Source organism: Ursus maritimus, unplaced genomic scaffold (genome assembly GCF_017311325.1).
Source record: "Ursus maritimus isolate PB19 unplaced genomic scaffold, ASM1731132v1 scaffold_27, whole genome shotgun sequence".
NCBI classification, from domain to species: domain Eukaryota; kingdom Metazoa; phylum Chordata; class Mammalia; order Carnivora; family Ursidae; genus Ursus; species Ursus maritimus.
Genome location: NW_024425230.1, coordinates 19,356,592 through 19,375,595, shown reverse-complemented (window position 1 = coordinate 19,375,595; position 19,004 = coordinate 19,356,592). Strand labels below are relative to the sequence as shown.

Genomic DNA, 19,004 nt, shown 5'->3' with positions numbered 1-19,004 from the left:
GCCCCTTCCAGCTACGACCTGGTGCATAGGCTCTGGGTCTAAAGTTCCCTGGAAATGTCATGAGCTCCACTCCTAAATGAAGCCAGTTTTCTACAGATGAGTCTCAAGAGAATAAAGATTGGGAAGGAGATTGTGTTGATCCATTGTAACCTGTCCCAGCGTCAGGAAAGCAATGCTGGCGGGTCAGGCAGCATGGCACCGTGGATTGAGCCCAGACCGTGAGGTCAGATAGATGTGAGTCTGTCTACCATTTATTAACTGTGTGACCTTGGGCAAATGATGAAACCTTGGACTTCAGTCTCCTCAACTGCATTACTGGGATGGCAGGATCTACCCCCAGGGTTGTCGCGGTGATTAAGTGAGGTAAGGGAAGCCCTGTGCTCAGAGCGCCAGTCCTGCCTTCCCTTCCCTTTCCTTAAATGCCTGTCCTTGGGCTGCTTGATCAGCGGCATCATTTTCAATCACCAAGTGATACCCCCAAGCTATGGATGCTATGAGGCATGGACAGTGCCTTCGTTCCTGTAAGAGACTGGGACGGAATTCAAGCCAGAGAATAGAGCTTATCTTTTGGGAAATGATTCAGGGAGGGGCACAGAGAAGTGAGGAGGGGCATGGCATCTTGGGCAGCCCTCAAGCCCAGGGAGTCATGGTGGCGACTTCAGTCCAGAAGCTGGAGGAGACACAAAGGGGAAGGGACCCCAGGAGCTGGCCCAGGAACAGGCAGTTGGTGACTTGTTCCCAGGTATGCTCTTGGGCACAGCCCGTGTTCACTTGGCCTCTGTCCCACATCTGCCAATAAAAATTAAAGAAATTGATTTTCTTTTGTTTGCCTCTGAGGACTAGGCTCTTTTTATGAGACAGTAAATGGAATCCCTCTCTGAGCGTGGCTGGATTTTTAATTGTGTTTGTTGTGCTTTCACCTTATTCCATTTTGTGAGTTCCTGCTTCCAGATTTGTTGATGCGAAGCTCTCACCCAACAGGGACACATCAATATTTGATTTTTATCAGTAGGAAAAGGTTGAGGTTTTTAAAAAATCATTTTCTTAATCCAAAGGTTGGCTTGTTTGCTTCATTCTGACACATTAAAAACATGAGACCCATCCAGGGTTGTTTTCTTTTACTTCCCAAGTCCGATCTGGGGCGGGGGGAGAGTCTCTGTCAACAGCGGAGGTCATGGTCTGGCTCTATGTCAAACTAGATTAGATTAGACTAGATTAGATTAGATTAGATTAGATTAGACTAGGGGCACCTGGGTGGCACAGTGGTTAAGCGTCTGCCTTCGGCTCAGGGCGTGATCCCGGCGTTATGGGATCGAGCCCCACATCAGGCTCCTCCGCTATGAGCCTGCTTCTTCCTCTCCCACTCCCCCTGCTTGTGTTCCCTCTCTCGCTGGCTGTCTCTATCTCTGTCAAATGAATAAATAAAATCTTTAAAAAAATAGATTAGATTAGATTAGAGCTCGATTTTGGGACAGAGAGCTGGGAGGAGACATTTTAAAGTGAATTACATCGTTGAGGGTGAAAGATGCATCCTTTGCATAGGACACTTTTGTAAAGATTTGTGGAGAACGGTGTGAAGGAAAACATTAAAGTCACCTTGTTTAACGTGGGGATGGTTTCATTTTTGTATTAGTCAGCACGAGCTAGGTTATTCTGTGATAACAAACAGAAGCCCTGTCAATATCTGTGATTTAGAACCACAAAGCTGTATTTCTCACTTACGCCACACACGCACCTGGTGAGGGATGGAACCCTCTGCTCTGTGTCGGCCTCACTCAGGGACAGAATCTGCCTGAGCCTCAGACTTCCACGGTTGCCAAGGCGGGGCAAAGAGAATGCAGCAGGTCGCACACTGGATCTTAAAGCTTCTGTGTGGAACTGATGCAGACTGCTTCTGCTCACTTCTCATTAACCAAGGAGAGTGATGGGGTGCTGTGTAACTTGAGGGGGTGCGGAAAACTGCCCTCCCAGCAGTGCCTAGAAAGGTTTGGTCAACAGCAGTCATAGTAATCACAGTTCCTAAGAGGGTTTTCTGAATTGGTACGTGAAATTGCCCCCCACCTTGGAAGGAAGCACAAAGATAAATGAAGGAATGTAGAAATGGATGGATTCTGGCCCCAGGATTTTACGATTTAGTCATAAATTTGGCTACCCAAAGTTATATGTCTTGGTACTGCCTTGAAAATACTTGGTGATCTATTTCTAGATGCCTTGGTTCAGATGTCCCGGCTTTTTTATGTGGCGTCATGTATTTATACCAAGTTTTGCTTGTAAATAATACTTCATGTCGGGGCGCCTGGGTGGCTCAGTCCGTGAAGCATCTACCTTTGGCTCAGGTCATGATCTCAGGGGTTCCTGGGATCAAGGCCCAAGTGGGGCTCCCTGCTCAGTGGGGAGCCTGCTTCTCCCTCTCCCTCTGCCGCTCCCCGTGCTTGTGCTCTCTCTCTCTCAAATAAATAAGATCTTTAAGAAAATACTTCATGTCAGCAATAGTATTGAGAAAATGGGTGGTTGGGTGGGAAGGGTAAGAACTTTGGAGATGGACAGAGATTCATACATAGGCTCCATCACTTCCGACCTAGGCGATTTTGGGAAAATGAATTAAACTTATTTGAGGATCACTTTCCTAGTTGGTCAGATGGGAATGACAGTCTATTTTGCGGGTCAAATGAAAAGAAAATAATTGTTATAATTACATCCTTAGAACTCTGAGTCATTTCTTTGGAAATTAGAGAAGAACCACGTCTACAAACTGGCTGAGCAAATGCCATTGTGTTGAACTAGTGACTGGATTTTCTTGGGGATAAATTTCTGAGAATTGTTAATGCTTTGAAAGTTGGGGAATTGCTGGATATTGGAGAAGAAATTCCAAAGAAGTGTTGCCCTTGATGAAAGAGGCGGTGTTTATGTGTTAACGCATTACCAGGGAGCAGGCTGCTTTTCCCCCGCTCGTTTTGTGCAGTGTGCAAACAAGTGCACCCCCCCTTGTCCACGAAGAGCCCTGACTCACCAGAGGCTTCCGCAGGGTGCCTTGTCCTTGCAGACCGCATGGCCACTTGCTTCCCTCAGATCCTCTGCAATGGGGCCTCCCCCACCGGGGTCAGAGCCCACTGTCCTGCAGTGAAGTTCTGCCTCATGGTTTCACCAGAGACCTTCGCTTTCTGGGGGCACCTGACCCCACATTGGAATCAACCGCTTATGAAAATATAAGTGATTCCATTTCGGCCCCCTATTTTTTCCTGTTGAAGGAGCAGAGAGGGAAAGAGGCTGTTTAAAGACTGGGCAAGATACGTGCTGGGGCCATGAGCCTTTCTCTAATTATCCAGTGGTTCCATTAGGGTATGGTTGAAGGCAAAAACGCACTCTAGGCCTGAAAGAAAAAAAAAAAAAGGCACTGATTTGGGAAGAGAATCATGTGATGGGGGGTCTGAGCTGACCTAGATTCACTCCTGACTCAAAAGCTTGAACTGACCAGCAAGCCTGCAAACCTGTCTCTTTTCCTTTTTGTTTATTAGTGCCGTATAACAAAGTAATTGTGGCCTGGATTAGGATTAGGAATGAATTAGTGACAGCAGAGAGGCCCGGCACGGGTACTAGACAGTGTGTGTGTGTGTGTGTGTGTGTGTGTGTGTGTCGGGAGCTCAGAGTACAGCAAGCTTGACTCCTCCTCCTGACCTGCCTGAAGCCTTGGTGGCTTCAGGAAAACCGAGACGCTCCCTGGACAGACGAGCTCTCCCCCACGTTATTCCTTCTTCTTTGTATCTTAATAAATTCTTCTCTGTGGTTATTAAGGTGAGAAGAAATGCTTCTTCCTCACAGTGGCCCCAGGTCTGTGGGTTTTCCCCTGAGACATGAGACCTGGCCAGAGCTGGAAAGATAAATTGGTTCCTAGGGTGAATGTGGGTGCCCCGTCAGCGGATCTCAACCCGGGGCACTACTGTCACCCCGGAGGGTATTTGCAGATATGTTGTGTGCTGGGTGGGGAGACTGGCTTTTTTAACATTTATTTTAAAATTTTTTTATTAGACCTTATTTTTCTGAGCGGTTTTTGGTTCATAGCAAAATTGGGTGGAAGGTAGAGTTCCCTTATATGTTCTCCCCCCCCCCACACACATACCTAGCCTCCCTCATTATCAGTGGTACATTTGCTGCCACTGATGAACCTGGGACTGCCTTGGAACGCCCAGGTCCACAGAGGCCACATATCCTGCCATACCCAGAGCAGCCCTGTCCCTAAAGGACTTGTCTCACCCCATCGCCGGCTGCAGCCGTGCTGGGGACCCTGCTGGACGCCGGCGCGGGTGTGCGGGGCAAGAGTGAGCTGCAAGGGTCTCCTCTTATGTTCTTTGAAGAGGGGTCTCTGCACTGCTTATTGGCTTTTATTTTAAGGAATGTGGTTCGTGGAAGAGCAGAGGTGAGTAAGGGGGCCTCGGGGACCAGACAGCGGTCTGACGGCACCGTGTTCTTTTTGATGTGGATATAGCTGAACGCGAGCGTTCGGCAGCTCTGGGATGCAGAGCTCATGATGGATTATCTGTAATCTATCTGCGTGAGTCTGATGAGGTGACCCACGCTTGTCCCTGTTCGCAAGGCTCAAGAACCACCTCTTCAAAAAGGGTCTCAGGGACCTGCAATTGAAGGCAGCTGCTCAGGAGGAGGATAATGTACCTGAAGTGACCAAGTGTCCCCTTGAACACACGCTCTCCCCCGCCATGGGCTGCACTTTCTGGATGGCAGCACCTCGTCACCATCATGAGCTCAGGCTCTGGGGCAGACCAGGTTTGCAGCCCAGCGAGCATCCACCACTTCACATCCCACTTTGTGCTGTGTGTCCTTGGGCAGGTCACTGCTCTGTGCCTCAGTGCTTCCATCTGTAAAATGGGGAGATTAAGGTACCAATGCCACAGAGGCATTATAAGGTTCAAGACATTGCAGTTACAGAGCCTGATGCATAGAAAACTCTCAGTAAAGATGGCAACAATGGTGAGATCTCCAGTTGACTCCTTCATCCCCATAGTTGAATGTTTTCCTCCCGTCGCTCCTCTCTGGGACCCGCTCTCACTAAGGTCACCTTCTTGTTGACAGATACGGTGGCCTATTTTCATTCTTCATCCTATTGGCCTTAGTAGAGGATGCTCTTGAACTTCTAGGTGTTCTCCTCCTTTGACTTCTAAGTCAATGTCATTTTCAGATTCTCTTCTGCTTTTCTGGCCATTTCTTCTCATGTTCCCCTTCTTCTGCCCGCATTCTAAGTATTAGGTTTCCCAGGGCTTCGAAGTCTGTTTTATTCGTTTATTTCTGTGAAGTCTTCCTGGGTGACCCTGTCCCTTCCTGTGGCTTGGGAGCCTGTGGCAGGACCCTTCTCCTCTCTGTGGCTCTTACCTGGTCCTCTCAGATCCTGGAATAATGTTGAGAGAGCAGGGACTGTTTTAGATCACAAGCTTTGGAACTTTGTGTGGACCACTCACTGTCCATTGACGACTCCCTGAGACACAGATTCAAAGAAACAGCCTTTCGTAAAACGCTCAAGTCCTGTCGTTTCTGTCTTCTCCAAACTCCTCCTGATTCTATATCCTGCCACCATATTGCTATAACAACCCACATCCCATAATGCTGAGAACAGACCGGTCGCGGTGGGTTGGGGGGGGCTTCTGTCCTCTTTCCCCCCCATTTGCCCCTTTGTTTTGCTAAAGCCTCCCCTCCTGCTGCTTCCCAGGAAGGGGGAGGTGAGTGTCTACACACCTCTAAGTACCTGTCTTCTGCCCTTACGGTGTGTGAATACACTTTTATTTATTTTTTTAAAGATTTTATTTATTTATTTGTCAGAGGGCGAGAGAGAGCACAAGCAGGAGGAGCCACAGGCAGAGGGAGAAGCAGACTCCCCACTGAGCAAGAAGCCCGATGTGGGGCTCGATCCCAGGACCCCGGGATCGTGACTTGAGCCAAAGGCAGATACTTAACTGACTGAGCCACCCAGGCCGTCCGTGAATACAGTTTTAGGGGTAGAATTCTAGGCTGAAAATTTGTCCACCAAAAGTCTGAAGGAATTGGGGCACCCAGGTGGCTCAGTCAGTTGAGCCTCCAAATCTTGATTTTAGCTCAGGTCCTGATCTTAGGTTCCTGAGATCAAGCCTCGTATTGGGCTCTGTGCTCAGCAGGGAGTCTGCTGGAGATAGATTCTCTCCCTCTGCCCCTCAATCTTTCTCTTTTTCTCTTTAAAAAATAAATAAATCTTAAAAAAATTTGTAGGGATTTCTCAGTGCGGTCACAGTGGGTCGTTAGGGAGAATTGCATTGTCTTTCTGATTTCTGTTCCTTTTGAAATAGGACCTATCCCTCCCTCCTACAAGCTCTTAGCATCTTCCCTTTATTCTCAGGGGTCTGGCACTTTATAACTTCGTGCCTTGACATATGTGTGTGTGTGTGTGTGTGTGTGTGTGTGTGTGTGTGCGCGTGCGCTCATGCACACATGTGCATATATTAATTATGCTTCAAACTGAATGGACAGGTCATTTGGAGAAATTTTTCCCTAAATTTTATCCTCCCTTCCATTTTTTTCTCTTCTCTGTCCATCCCTTTCTCCCTCTCCCTACCCCGCCACCTTTCTTTTAGTCCGATATTGAATCTCTGGATTGAATCTTTAATTTTCTTCTCTTTTCTTTCCTATTTACCTCCTCTTTCTGTTTTGTTTGCCTTTCTGAAAAATTTCCTTGGCTTTATCTTCCACTCCTCTTTGACTTTCGAATTCTCATGGTCGTAATTCTCAAGGACTCTTTCTGACCCTTGAATTGTTCGTGTTTTAAATATCTTGTTTTATGGATGTGAGGTCTTCATTTGTCTCTCTGAGGATATTCACGATTAAAAAAAAAAAAAGTCTTCTGTTCCTTGCGTTGCTCTGTTTGCTGCAGGTCCCTGATTGTCTTGTGGTCTCTCTTTCATGTTGAAGCTTTGCTGAAATGTCCGGGGAGCCTGGGCTCTTCTCTCATATGTAGGAATTGAATTCTAGAAAGCACTTTATACATATAGATGAGCAATCAGCTATTAGCCTTCACTATGGCATGATCACAGACTAAGCATGACTTCATTGGGAGACCACCAAATGTCAAAATCTAGGTACTTTTCTTTTTTTAAAGATTTGTTTATCTTTAAATAAGAGAGAGAGAGAGAGGGAGAGAGAATGAGTGTGCAGGGGGAGCGCAGAAGGAGAGAGAGAGTATCTTAAGTAGACTCCCCGCTGAACGTGGAGCCCAATGCAGGGGTCAATCTAATGACCCTGAGATCATGACCTTGGCCACAATCAACAGTCAGATGCTTAACCGACTGAGCCACCCAGGTGCCCCAACATCCAGGTGTTTTTTTTGAGGCATTCAGCAGAGAAGCACCCTCTGTGTCTCCTGCAGGGGAGGAGATGGGGGAGTAGGGTCAGTGAAGGTGTGGGCATTCTTGGTTTCTGTCTTCCAGGAACAGGAAGAAAGGAAGCAGCCCTTCCCCTCAGCCTTTCCACTTAATTTTCTCCAGGAAGAAAACACTAGCCTGGTGGGCTGGGGCCAAGGTCATGGCTTGGGTACTTTGTTTCCAGCCCCAAGCCGTGCTCCAGCCTTCCGGGTTACCCTGTCCATTCAAGTCCTGGGCAACCCAGCAGAACTGACTTTCTCTAAATATTCCCCCTGCAGCCCCTCTGTAAGCAGGCTTACATCATTTCACTTTTCATCTTCTAGAATGTTGAAATATCTTGTTTCTCCTTGTCTCTCCTCCTTGCTCTTGATACACCAATATTTCTGTAATTTCTTTATATTTTAGAGACATTTGGGGAGAGAGGAAGGAGAAAACCTGTGCCCCACTTTCAGTGTTTAATTGGAATCACGACGAAGTTTCTCAGAGTTTACAAGGTGTTTTCAGGCGCTGGCCTCTGTTCGCAGGGCGAGTGATTATTGCCACGCATTGCTTCTTTTCCACGTGATCTCCAAACCCCATCAGGCATTTGTCGTGGTTTGGAATAAGCCTGTCTGTACCGATGGAGTGGAATTCACGGTCCTCAGTTCGTGTTTACTAGTCTTCCTTTTAGTTCTGCTTCATTGGTGCCTCCTCGCTATTCGATGGGACGTGTTCTCCCTGTAAACTTCCGTAGATGTAATGGACTTCTACAGCGGAAGTGCTGTACAAGCCACAAAACCAAATCGCAGCAGGCACTTTGTCTTGGGACCACGTGTCTTGCAAAGCAGCCATCTCAGACACCAGCTGTAAGAAGCCACAGTCATAGCCGATGCCCTTGATGTCAGTTTTATTTGTACGTATGGGAGAATCGCCCCACCGGACAGAATCCTTGCTCTCCCAAGACTGTGGCAACAATGACCTTTGCCAACTTGTGTTTGTAAATAACCTGAGTTCCTGAGTTACTTCTTTGGGTTGGAATGTGGTGGAGTGGGGGTTGGTGAAGATGCAAACAATGTTCCTTGGGGCCACTGGGGCAGTGTGGGTCTTCCGAGAGTGGGCAGCTGACCCAGTTGCAGGAAGGTTAACAGTGATGCCGCCGAATCTGTGTCACTTTGAAGACTGGCTCAGGTTTGATCCCGGCCCATACTGGGCTTATCTCCTGTGGACTGGGAGAGGCCACGGCAGAGTCCAGTGAAAGCTGGATACCTTCCTGTAGGAATCTGAGGGCCGCTCTGGAAAGGCTAATCCAGGCACTCCAAGCCCCTCATCAGAGGTTCTAGAGCCTGGCTGTGCATGGGACTCACAGGGGAGTTCATTAAATCCTGATGCCCAGGTGCGTCCCCGGACCAACTGAATCAGAAACTGGGGGTGGGACCCACCATCGATCGTTTCTCAAGCTCCCGAAGGGAGGAGGGACAGGGAGCAAATTACTGCTGGGTACTTTTTTTTTTATCCCGTTGTTGCTACATAAGCAAAGAACTCATTTAAAATTTGCATTATTGTGAACTGATCTGGATTTGGGGAAAGTGAAAATAATTCATGGCAGAGTCATTTTGATACGCTCTCTTGCAGCTGTTTCCATGGTGTGATGGGGTGGACGCTTTTCTCTCTCAAGAAAGAGAACAAAGGGGTAGTTCTTTGAATGCAGACTCCAGAGCATTCAGGGTGTATTCTTCCAGTGGATTTCGCTCTTCTGGAAATGTGGTGGCAGAAATAGTGAGAGGATCCATGGGCAGGGCTGGGCACTGGTCAGGTGTGACTTCACTGATGTCCTGTGTCCCTCTTGGTGTGCACAGGGCCCGTGGCTGTCATCAGTGGCGAGGAAGACTCAGCCAGCCCGCTGCACCACATCAACCATGGCATCACCACGCCCTCATCATTGGACGCCGGGCCAGACACGGTGGTCATCGGCATGACCCGCATCCCGGTCATTGAGAACCCCCAATACTTCCGTCAGGGACACAACTGCCACAAGCCAGACACGTGTGAGTACTGGAGTAGAGCGTTGTCCCTTCTGGGGAGGGCGGGGGAGGCTGGCATGGCAATAGACCACGTAGCTGGGGTTCTGGAACCTTCTGAAGTGACCTACCACCTGCTAACCTCCCATTCTCTTAAGGGACCCTCCCTGTTTGTCTCAAAACTTGAAAAATAGCCTGGGCAAGGGGTCTCCACTGGGGCAGAGTCCCCTGGGCAGAGAGGGCTCAGGGTGGGTAGCAGCCTGGATGCAGGAGGTCCAGCCCTACATGGAGACGTGCTCCCACTCTGTCAGGGGGATCAGACAAGGCTGGTCTTCTCTGTAGACCTGGCCTCTGCGTTTAGGAAATGTAACCTGACTCTGTCCAGACAATAGCCCCTGAGGTTACCAGACCCTCCACCCAAACCTCCAGGAGAAGGGAAAGGAATGAAGGGTGGTGAGTACCGTTTGAATGGAAACATCTCCCTAGCTGCCCCTCCAGTGCCCCGAAGTGTGCACTTTCTGAGAATTTCCTCATGGCCCCACTGCTAGGACAGCTCACCCCCTCTGCAGATTTCTCACTCAGGTCAGAGGATTCAGGGCACCGGTTTCCTCCTCGTTTCTTGCCTGCTGTTGGTTCCAGTCCCTCTCCTTGTATGTCCGCTGAGCTCCTCTAGGGCCTCTCCCAGCTCCCACGGCCTCTCCCCGCTTCCGGAGCCTCCTTGGCGTGGGCCTTCCATTCAGCAGGTGTTCCCTTTGCCATGTCCCAGCTCCGTGTAGGCCTAGCAGCCCCAGTGCACACCCTCCCCTGCTCCTGCCGTCAAGAAATGGTCAGCTAGGTTCAGGAGAGAGTACAGAGGCCCCTGGAGACTGAGAGCTGGAAGGGATGGGCTAGGTGAAGGCGTCATTTTACGGACAGGAAAAACATACTGGGAGGCTGTGAGTTCCTCTTCCCTGTTCCCTGGCTTCTGCCATCAGTTCTCTTCTTCTCTCTGCTGGTCTAGGGTTCCGGCTGAGGAAGAAGCACCCCAGGTCTCTCTGGCACTGGCTGAGCGCTCTGTCCTCGGGCCACACCGTAGCTCACAGAACTCTTGCTGCCCACGCTGGTCTGTCTTACAGCCGAGCAGGCACTTGGCTCTCACACTGACCTTCGCTTCTGTTTTTCTGGTTCTGAGTTTTAGTGAGAGGATTGTCACAGTGGGAGGGACTGGGCTCGAGTCAGAATCGTGTGCCTCGCCACCTTGGGTGTCCTCCAGACTCTGTCTCGGCGTTTATCGGACACCCCCTATCAAAATAGCAGGGGACGCAGTGCTAAGAACCGTTCCGCTCTGGCTAAAGGCCTTGCCTCAGGTCAGGTTCGTCTTGGACTGACGTGGGTGTGGCTGGAAGGAAAGCCTTTCTGTGATGGTAGCATGGGGTCCAGGCTTGGTCTGGAGTTGGTCATGCGGAGCTTTCTATGGCGATTTTGCTGGCATTTGAACAGAGACTTAAACATTGCTGTACTGAATATACAATTGATTCTCGTTATTTACAGTAGTTATGTTCCAGTAAAGTCACCACGAATGCTGAATTAGTGGACACTGGACCATTGCTCCTAGGGGACATATGGGGTTAGGTTCCTGTGAATGTCTGGTCACAACATTTTCCTCAACAAACCAATGCATAACCTGTTTTATGTGTGCTTCTGTTGGAAGACGTCCCATTGAATAGATATTGTTGGTTCGTTAACATCGAACTCGGGGTCGGCAGCGCAATGACTCAGGCCTCAGCAAAGCTTATCTAACCCACGATCTCGAGCATACCTGTTTGTTCCATAAGGCCCACCCCGGCCTTCTTGCTCATAGGAATGCTAGATGCTCTTCAGCACTATGCTCCGGCCATTTCAAACAGCGAAATTGCTCACAAAAGGCACAAATACGCAAAAAATGGCACCAAATAGACGACGAAGGGGACACCGGTTTCTGTTATGAGAGCTGAAACAGAAGGCAGAGCATCACGTGGGAGTGTGCCCGTCGGGGGACTCCCATGTCTCCTCACTCCTTTCACGTTTATGAATGACCACAAAAGCGCCGTGAGTGTCGGTTTGGGGGTTACACACAAGTTTTAGCGAGGAGGCGAATTTGTACCAGAATCCATGAATAATGAGGATGGGCAATATGCCCTTTAGGGGAAGTTCTGAGCTTCTGATGTAGTCTCTGGGTCACGTCTGTGCTCGCGTGAGTTCCTGACACCGGCTTCTCCGTGGATGTCCGATGGGGATGAATCTTGCACGCGGGAAGAAAGTTTCCTCTGGGTCATCAGAGTAAGTGTGAGCCGCGGAGAGAGCTATGGGATCTGAGTGTCCCTCAGTGTCAGGATCCCTGCCCCAGCCAAGGAGCGATGGCCTTAGGAAACTGCCCCGAGAGAAAGCCTTCCTTCCTAATCTCTGGGTTTGTGATTTGAAGCCATCTTTTGAAAGATCCAGGCGGTACTTCCATGTAAACGAGAAGGGGTGGTGGAGATGGAGGGGAAACAGGTTTATTGATGAAGACGGGACAGAATAAGGAAACAATCCCTCATCCGAGGGGAATCAGGAGCTGACTCCAGCTTGTTAAAACCCTCTGAGGGGCGCCTGGGTGGCCCAGCGGTTGGGCGTCTGCCTTCGGCTCAGGGCGTGATCCCGGCGTTACGGGATCGAGCCCCACATTAGGCTCCTCCGTTATGAGCCTGCTTCTTCCTCTCCCACTCCCCCTGCTTGTGTTCCCTCTCTCGCTGGCTGTCTCTATCTCTGTCAAATAAATAAATAAAATCTTTAAAAAAAAAAACCCTCTGATATTAGGGAAGGTTTCCTTTTCAGGGAAGCAGGACATTTTGTCCTATCAGTAGACAGTGGATGGCTCTGAATTGTTTCCCATGGCGATAGCAGACAGTGTGCAGGAGCCTTGTAACTGGGTTTCTACCCCTGCCTCTGTGGGCCCCTGGTTGATTCCCGCCCGGGATAGGCAGCGCCCGCCCCGCCCCTCAGCTGAGATTTACCAGCTAAGCAGCGGCAGGTCTCTGATTACAAAGGCTTCATCGGTTGAGAGAAGTGACTCCAAGACACATCCCCGAGTGTGATGAGACACTATCATAAATAATTAAAGCCACATGCACTGTGGCAGATAAATAAGCAGCGAGCACTCGTGACTCTGCAGACAAGGCTGGGGTCACCTTTGAGGGGATGGCAAGAAATAAGGGATTCAGGGAAGAGAAGTGCTTATAGTGTGAGCCCCTCGGGGGCTCTCCCGTCTGATTCCCTTGTGCATCCCGTGTAAAAGTGTGCAACATGGGAAGAAATGGCAGGGACACCGTGCTACCTGACTTGAGACAGCATTTCCCCGAGTCTCCCCATGATGGATGTAGCATGAAAGCACTTTGCGTTCTTAGACATGTGTTTATCATAAATGGTGGGACCTTTCCAACCAGAGTGATAAGAACACTGCTCCTTTCCCCGCCTTTCCCTCTATCTGTCTTCCATCGCGTCCATAGCATTTTTCATAGCATGTCAGGGCTGCAGGGATGTTTGGAGAGCACTTCACACCATCCCTTATCAGAGGCTTGCCTGCATTCCCAGCAAGCACTCCGTGCGTGGCATTGGCTTTATTCTCAATGTATTCAACCTTTCTGGGGATTCTGAAAGACCCCAATGAAAAAGCTCCTACTCGGGGACAGTATGGAATCTGATGCCTAATGAGGCCCCCTCATTGTTTACTGAAAGCCCCCTGGTTCTCAGAAAGTCAGGAAATAGATCCAGGCCTCCTTGTCACCCAGCCTATTTGGGGCTAGGTCCTACAGAATGAGACACCACGGGGCTGCTCTAGAGGGGTCAGTGGGGAGAAGTTGGGAGGTGTTTTTGTAGCAACACAGGGCCCTCGGTTACCTTGGTCTCCCTTGTGACAGCCCTCGGCCACAGCAATCATGCATATGCTGGGGCTGGGTCCCCGGCTGCCCGGAGGAGTCGTGCTCTGGCTCTTTCCCACAGGCCAGCTGGAAGGCGCTTTGGCTCTGCTTCAGGCCCCGGGGTTCTCTGTTCATCCCCTTTACAAAACCCATTCTCAGAAGACTGTTTGCCTCTTGGTTGAGAGAGCAGAGGCCATCTGGCGAGCTAACTTGTGTCCTTCCCTCCCTCCCTCTGTCCCCAGGTCAGGGCACGTGCCTTATTCACAGGTTGTCTCTGTCTTGGTTGTCGCCTTCCCAGAGCCAGCCCTCCCCACCTCTCCATCCCTCTGATCTCTGCCCCTCCTGGTGGGCCGGTGCACAGGGACCTTTCCCTGCCCCGGCCAGCCGTGCCTTCCTCTCTCTTCCCCTGCAGAGAGTGCCGCTTGCTCACCTTGTACTCACCCTTGAACCTCTTCAAGGTCCCTGCCCTGCAGCTCCCTGTCTCTCTCCGCTTCCCCAGGAACCCTGACTTCGCCATCCTTGATCTCTGCAAAATTTAACCACATTCCTCTTTGTCTGTGCTCATTCTTAGCATCCAGGCCACGCTCGCTGAGCTGATTTTTCTCCCTTTCATCTGTTCAGTCCATATTTATTGAGAGTTTGTGGGAAGCCTTCCTTTGGGCTTTGGAAACAATGGAGAACAGAACACGCATGGTCCCTGCCCACAGGGACTTGTGGCCAACTATAGCTTATCTCCGAGATGCAAATGGCACCCCCTGCTCCCTGGGGACCGCTCACAGGGCCTTGTGTTCTCACCCTCCAACTTGCTGCCCGTGATTCCCCAGCCTCTACCCCTAGAAGCTTCTTTCCAGAATGCCAAACCCACACCGGCAACTGTTGCTTTAGTGTAATTTCTGTTTGAAATGCCCGTGTCCCCTCCTGGCTTGGTCCTTATCCCCCTTTCTTCCTTTCTGCACCCTATTCATCGTTCAGCATCTGGCTCATTTCCAACCTCTTCCTAGGCCCAGGCTATGGCCAAGTGACCTTTTCTCCCCGGGAACCCCTGGCCTAGAGTAAATGCCATGCACTAGTCTTGAATGACTTTGAATCAAATCTTAGGTCATCCTGTCACTTCTCAAAAATGTGTGCTCTGTTTCCCAAACCCGACTTTGAATTTATTCCAAGAAGTAGCTCTTATGTGTCATAATTCTTCATTTGCTATTGAAGATAGAGCATGGGACGAGGGTCCAAGGAGATAGCAAGTAGCGCTCTGTGTCGGGTGACGCCTGGCGGGAGTATCTTCGTGGCGCGGGCTTTCTAGAGCTGGCACGGACAGAGGGAAAGGTTGTCGATCTGCTCAGCAGTCTGCTCTGGACCAAGCATGAGGCTGGCCCCCCCACCCCGAGGAAGAGGCTGCTGTTCCCGTTGTACAGATGGAGGACTGAGGCTCAGTAAAGCTTAAGTGACTTGTTCTAGATCACATGGCTCTTGAGAGAGAGGCTGAGATCAAAACCCAGGCCTGCTGATGATAGCGTCCTTCATTTTTCTGTCCAATCACATTGCCAAGGATTCCAGTGCTCCCCAGGCATTTGCTCTGTACCCCCTGAGCTCAGGGCCACTGGCTGGTGAGGAACGAGGATGGTTTTGTTGTTCTATGGAGGCCCACTGTTCTCATTTCCTGGATCAGGACAGTGCTGCGGATAGGCCGTTCGGACTTGGGATTCCCAGGAGGACCGCGGCTGAAACTCCCTGTAGTTGTGTGGCCGGGTCAGCACCTACCCCTCGGAATTCTCCACAGAATCAAGTCCCCAAGGTACCATGGTTGCCTTCCGATATGGTGATACTTGGTTCTAGGGTGAAGTCAGTTTTTATTTACTTTTCATTTTTAGAGCAGTTTCAGGTTTACAGAAAAATTAAGTTGAAAGCACGGAGAGTTCCCCCTCACCCCCTCCCACTTCTGCCACCAGTTTCCCCTGTTGTCGCCACTTCCCGTCAGTGTGGTGCATTCGTTACAACCGATGGTGTGGTACAGTCCACGGAAGCCCGTGGTTCACAGTAGGGGTCACTCTTGGGCTTGTGTAGTCAGTTCTGACCAAAGCAGGGTGGTGTCCCACCATCACAGCGTCACACAGAATGGTCTCACTGCCCTTGCAGACCCTCTGCCGCCACCGGGTCCTCTCCCCTCCCCAGCCCCTGGCGGCCACTGCTCTTTTTCCTGCCTCTTGCAGCCCGGCCTCCTCTGGGTGTCATAGGGTTGGAATCCTGCAGTAGGCCGACTTTTCCGATTGGCTTCTCTCACTTCATGGTGGACATTTGAGGTGGTTCCATGTGTTTTCCTGACTTGATAGCATATTGCTTCTCACCACTGAATAATGCTCTGTCGTGTGGGTGTCCTGCAGTTTATCTTTTCTCCCATTGGAGGGTGGCGTGAGCTTCCCGGGGCTGCTGGGACAAAGTACCCCAACCTGGGGGGCTTCAAACAATAGAAAGAGACTAGAAGTCTAAAGCAAGGTGTCGGTGGGGCCACACGGTCTCCAAAACCTGGAGGGGAGCCCTTCCTTGCCCTTATTTAGCTCCTGGTGGCATTTCCAGGGCCCCTTGTCACCACACCACTCCAGTCCTCTGCCCTCCAACCACATGTGGCTGTCGTCTTCTACGCACATCTGGCCCTGTTGGCTTAACACCCCTCCCCCCACCCCTGCTCTGGGATGACCTCATCTTGACTTAACTGTTACATCTGCAATGACTGTTTCCAGAGAAGGTCACATTCTAAGGTACTGGGGATTAGGACTTCAACAGACCTCTTTTTGGAGGTGCACACTCAACCCTCGGCAGATGTCTCGCTTGCTTCCTCTCTTGGACAATGACAAATAACCCTCCTGTAAACACTGGTGTGCAGGTTTTGTGTGGGCCTAAGTGTTTAATGCATTTGAGTGAACACCTCAGGGTGTGGCTCCTGGATTGTATGGTAAGGGTATGTTCAGCTTTGGAAGAGACTGCCTAAGTGGCTTTGACAGTGGCAGCCCGAAGTTCTTTCCATTTCGTATGAGACTGGCCTCCATCAATCTGCGCCCACCGAGGATCTCCTGGGGCTTGTCAGTGCGCACCTGCCTTCTTAGTGTGCTTTCTGGAGTGTGTGTGTGTGTGTGTGTGTGTGTGTGTGTGTGTGTGTAAACCTTCTCTTGTGCTCTAGACTATACCAGCACCGACGACAGAGTAATTCTTACTGGATATTCACATAGATGGTAGTGAGCATACTTGGCTTCCAACTGTCGCTGGCCAGAGACCCATCAACCACGTTCACTGTAAAACCAGCCCCTTGGTTGACTGATGGGCGTGTTTACCCCAGTGTCAACCCCCAGCCTCCGGTGGCCTTCACCTTTCCAGCCACTGTTTCCCTTTCTGGTTTGGCTTCCCTGAAGCCTTGCTAATGCCTTCTCTTTCCCCATGGGTCCATGTCATGCTGGCTCTACACTTCCAGGCCTCGTGCCCTGGCTCACTTTTTGGTTTGGTTGTTTGTTATTTTGGTCTATTGATCAGATGTTTATTTTTTTAATTTAAATTCAGTTAATTAACATATAGTGTATTATTAGTTTCAGAGGTAGAGATCAGTGATTCATCACCTGCATATGACACCCAGTGCTCATTATATCCCGTGCCCTCCTCAATGCCCATCACCCAGTTACCGCCCGCCCCCACCCTCCCTTCCAGCAACCCTCTGTTTCCTTTGATTAAGAGTCTCTTATGGTTTGTTTCCCTCTCTGATTTTGTCTTGTTTTATTTTTCCCTCCCTTCCCCTATGATCCTCTGTTTTGTTTCTTAAATTCCACATATGAGTGAGATCATATGATAATTGTCTTTCTCTGATTGACTTGTTTCGCACAGCACAATACCCTCTAGTTCCATCCGTGTTGTTGCAAATGGTTTCATTTTTTGATGGCTGAGTAATATTCCATTGTATCTATGGAACACATTTGCTTTATCCCTTCATCTGTCGATGGGCATCTGGGCTCTTTCCATAGTTTGGCTATTGTGCACATTGCTGGTATAAACATTGGGGTGCAGGTGCCCCTTCGGATCACTACATTTGTATCTTTGAGGTAGATGCCTGGTAGTGCGATTGCTGGGTCGTAGGGTGGTTCTATTTTCAACTTTTTGAGGAATCTCCATACTCTTTTCCAGAGTGGCTGCACCAGCCTGCATTCCCACCAGCAGTGTAAGAGGCTTCCCCTTTCTCCACATCCTTGCCAACATCTGTTGTTTCCTGACTTGTTAACTTTAGCCATTCTGACAGGTGTGAGGTGGTCTCTCATTGTGGTTTTGATTTGTATTTCCCTGATGCTGAGTGATGTTGAGCATTTTTTCATGTGTCTGTTGGCCATTTGGATATCTTCTTTGGAGAAATGTCTATTCGTGTCTTCTGCTCATTTCTTGATTTGTTTTTTTAGGCTTATTTGTTCCTTGGGTGTTGAGTTTGTAAGTTCTTTATAGATTTTGGATACTAGCCCTTTATCCTGATATATCGTTTGCAAATATCTTCTCCCATTCTGTCGGTTGTCTTTTGGTTTTGTCGACTGTCTCCTTTGCTGTGCAAAAGCTTTTTACCTTGATGAAGTCCCAATAGTTCATTTTTGCCTTTGTTTCCCTTGCCGTTGGACACATGTCTAGCAAGACGTTGTTCTGCTTTCCACACGAGTTTCTATGCTTTGAACCATAGGTGTGCATTTAACTTTCAGCCCCTCCTGGCTGTCACCTCTTCCTGCTGCTTCCCTGGACCTGTCACACACCCTCCCTGGCTGATTTGGCAGCTCTGTTCTGGGGTCTTCTTCTTAGCCCCTTGCTCTCATGAGGTGGTCTAAACCCATCTCTGTTGGTTCCCTCACACTCTCTTTTTCCCTTCGTTCCCTGGCCAGTGAGCAACCATTCGCTGTTTTCTCACCAAGTGGCAGGCACCCTGTAATGGGCCCTGGAGCGGAGTGGAGTAACACCTCTTGGGCTGCGTTGCAGCTGTTTGGGGGGTCCTAGCCTCATTCTCTTTTCCCAGGGCATCCCCCTCACACACCAGCCTGCAAGACAGGAGTTTCCACACAGATGACCAAGGCTGGGGCCGCTGGGTCTGTGGACTGTGCCCCATCCGCCAGAACGCATGGTTCCTTTAGCGGGAGTGACAAGTGGCTTGTCTCCTCCTCTTCTGGACCAGTCGGCCGTGGAGCTTGCCTCCTGTGGAAGAGGGGCTGCCGAAGCTGGTTTCCCAGCTGTGCCGGGAGCCCAGAGCCCGTGTGTGTACTGCAGTGTGAACAGCGCGTCGGCATGATGTAGATTTCTGTCCCCTTCTGTCCCAACAAACATCGCTTAGTGCAGGCTAATGATGGGTGTTTATTCCCAGCCACGTAGCTCGGCGTAATGGACTTGCAGATGAAATATGGAAAATGGGCTCCTTTGTCTGCGAGGCTGGGGCCCCTCCTGTCACGAGGAGCAGAAGCGGCAGCGGCAGCCACTGCTCTTGCCGAGGACGGCTTTCTAGGTTTTTCTGTAGCAGAAGTTCTGATGGACTTGCCTGATGGAAGGAAGGGGATCTGGTTACAGGGCTGGGCTGGGAGCCCCTCCTCTGGGAGTACAGCTGAGAGGAGGAAGCTGGCCTACGAAGGCTGCCGTTTGCTCCCTGCGGCTGATCTAGGAGGCAGGCTTGGCTAGATGTGACACGGGGGGGGGGGGGGGGG

General features: G+C 50.1%; 1 protein-coding gene across 4 annotated transcripts in view; it reads left to right on the top strand.

The window, feature by feature from the left end:
* NTRK3 (neurotrophic receptor tyrosine kinase 3) overlaps positions 1–19,004 on the top strand; it is a 367,569-nt gene that overhangs the window by 211,875 nt on the left and 136,690 nt on the right. For all 4 annotated transcript variants that reach the window (XM_040642769.1, XM_040642772.1, XM_040642771.1 and 1 more), the window contains exon 12: positions 9,230–9,418. In XM_040642769.1, coding sequence (XP_040498703.1) covers positions 9,230–9,418 — 189 coding nt within the window. The remainder of the gene's footprint in view (positions 1–9,229; positions 9,419–19,004) is intronic.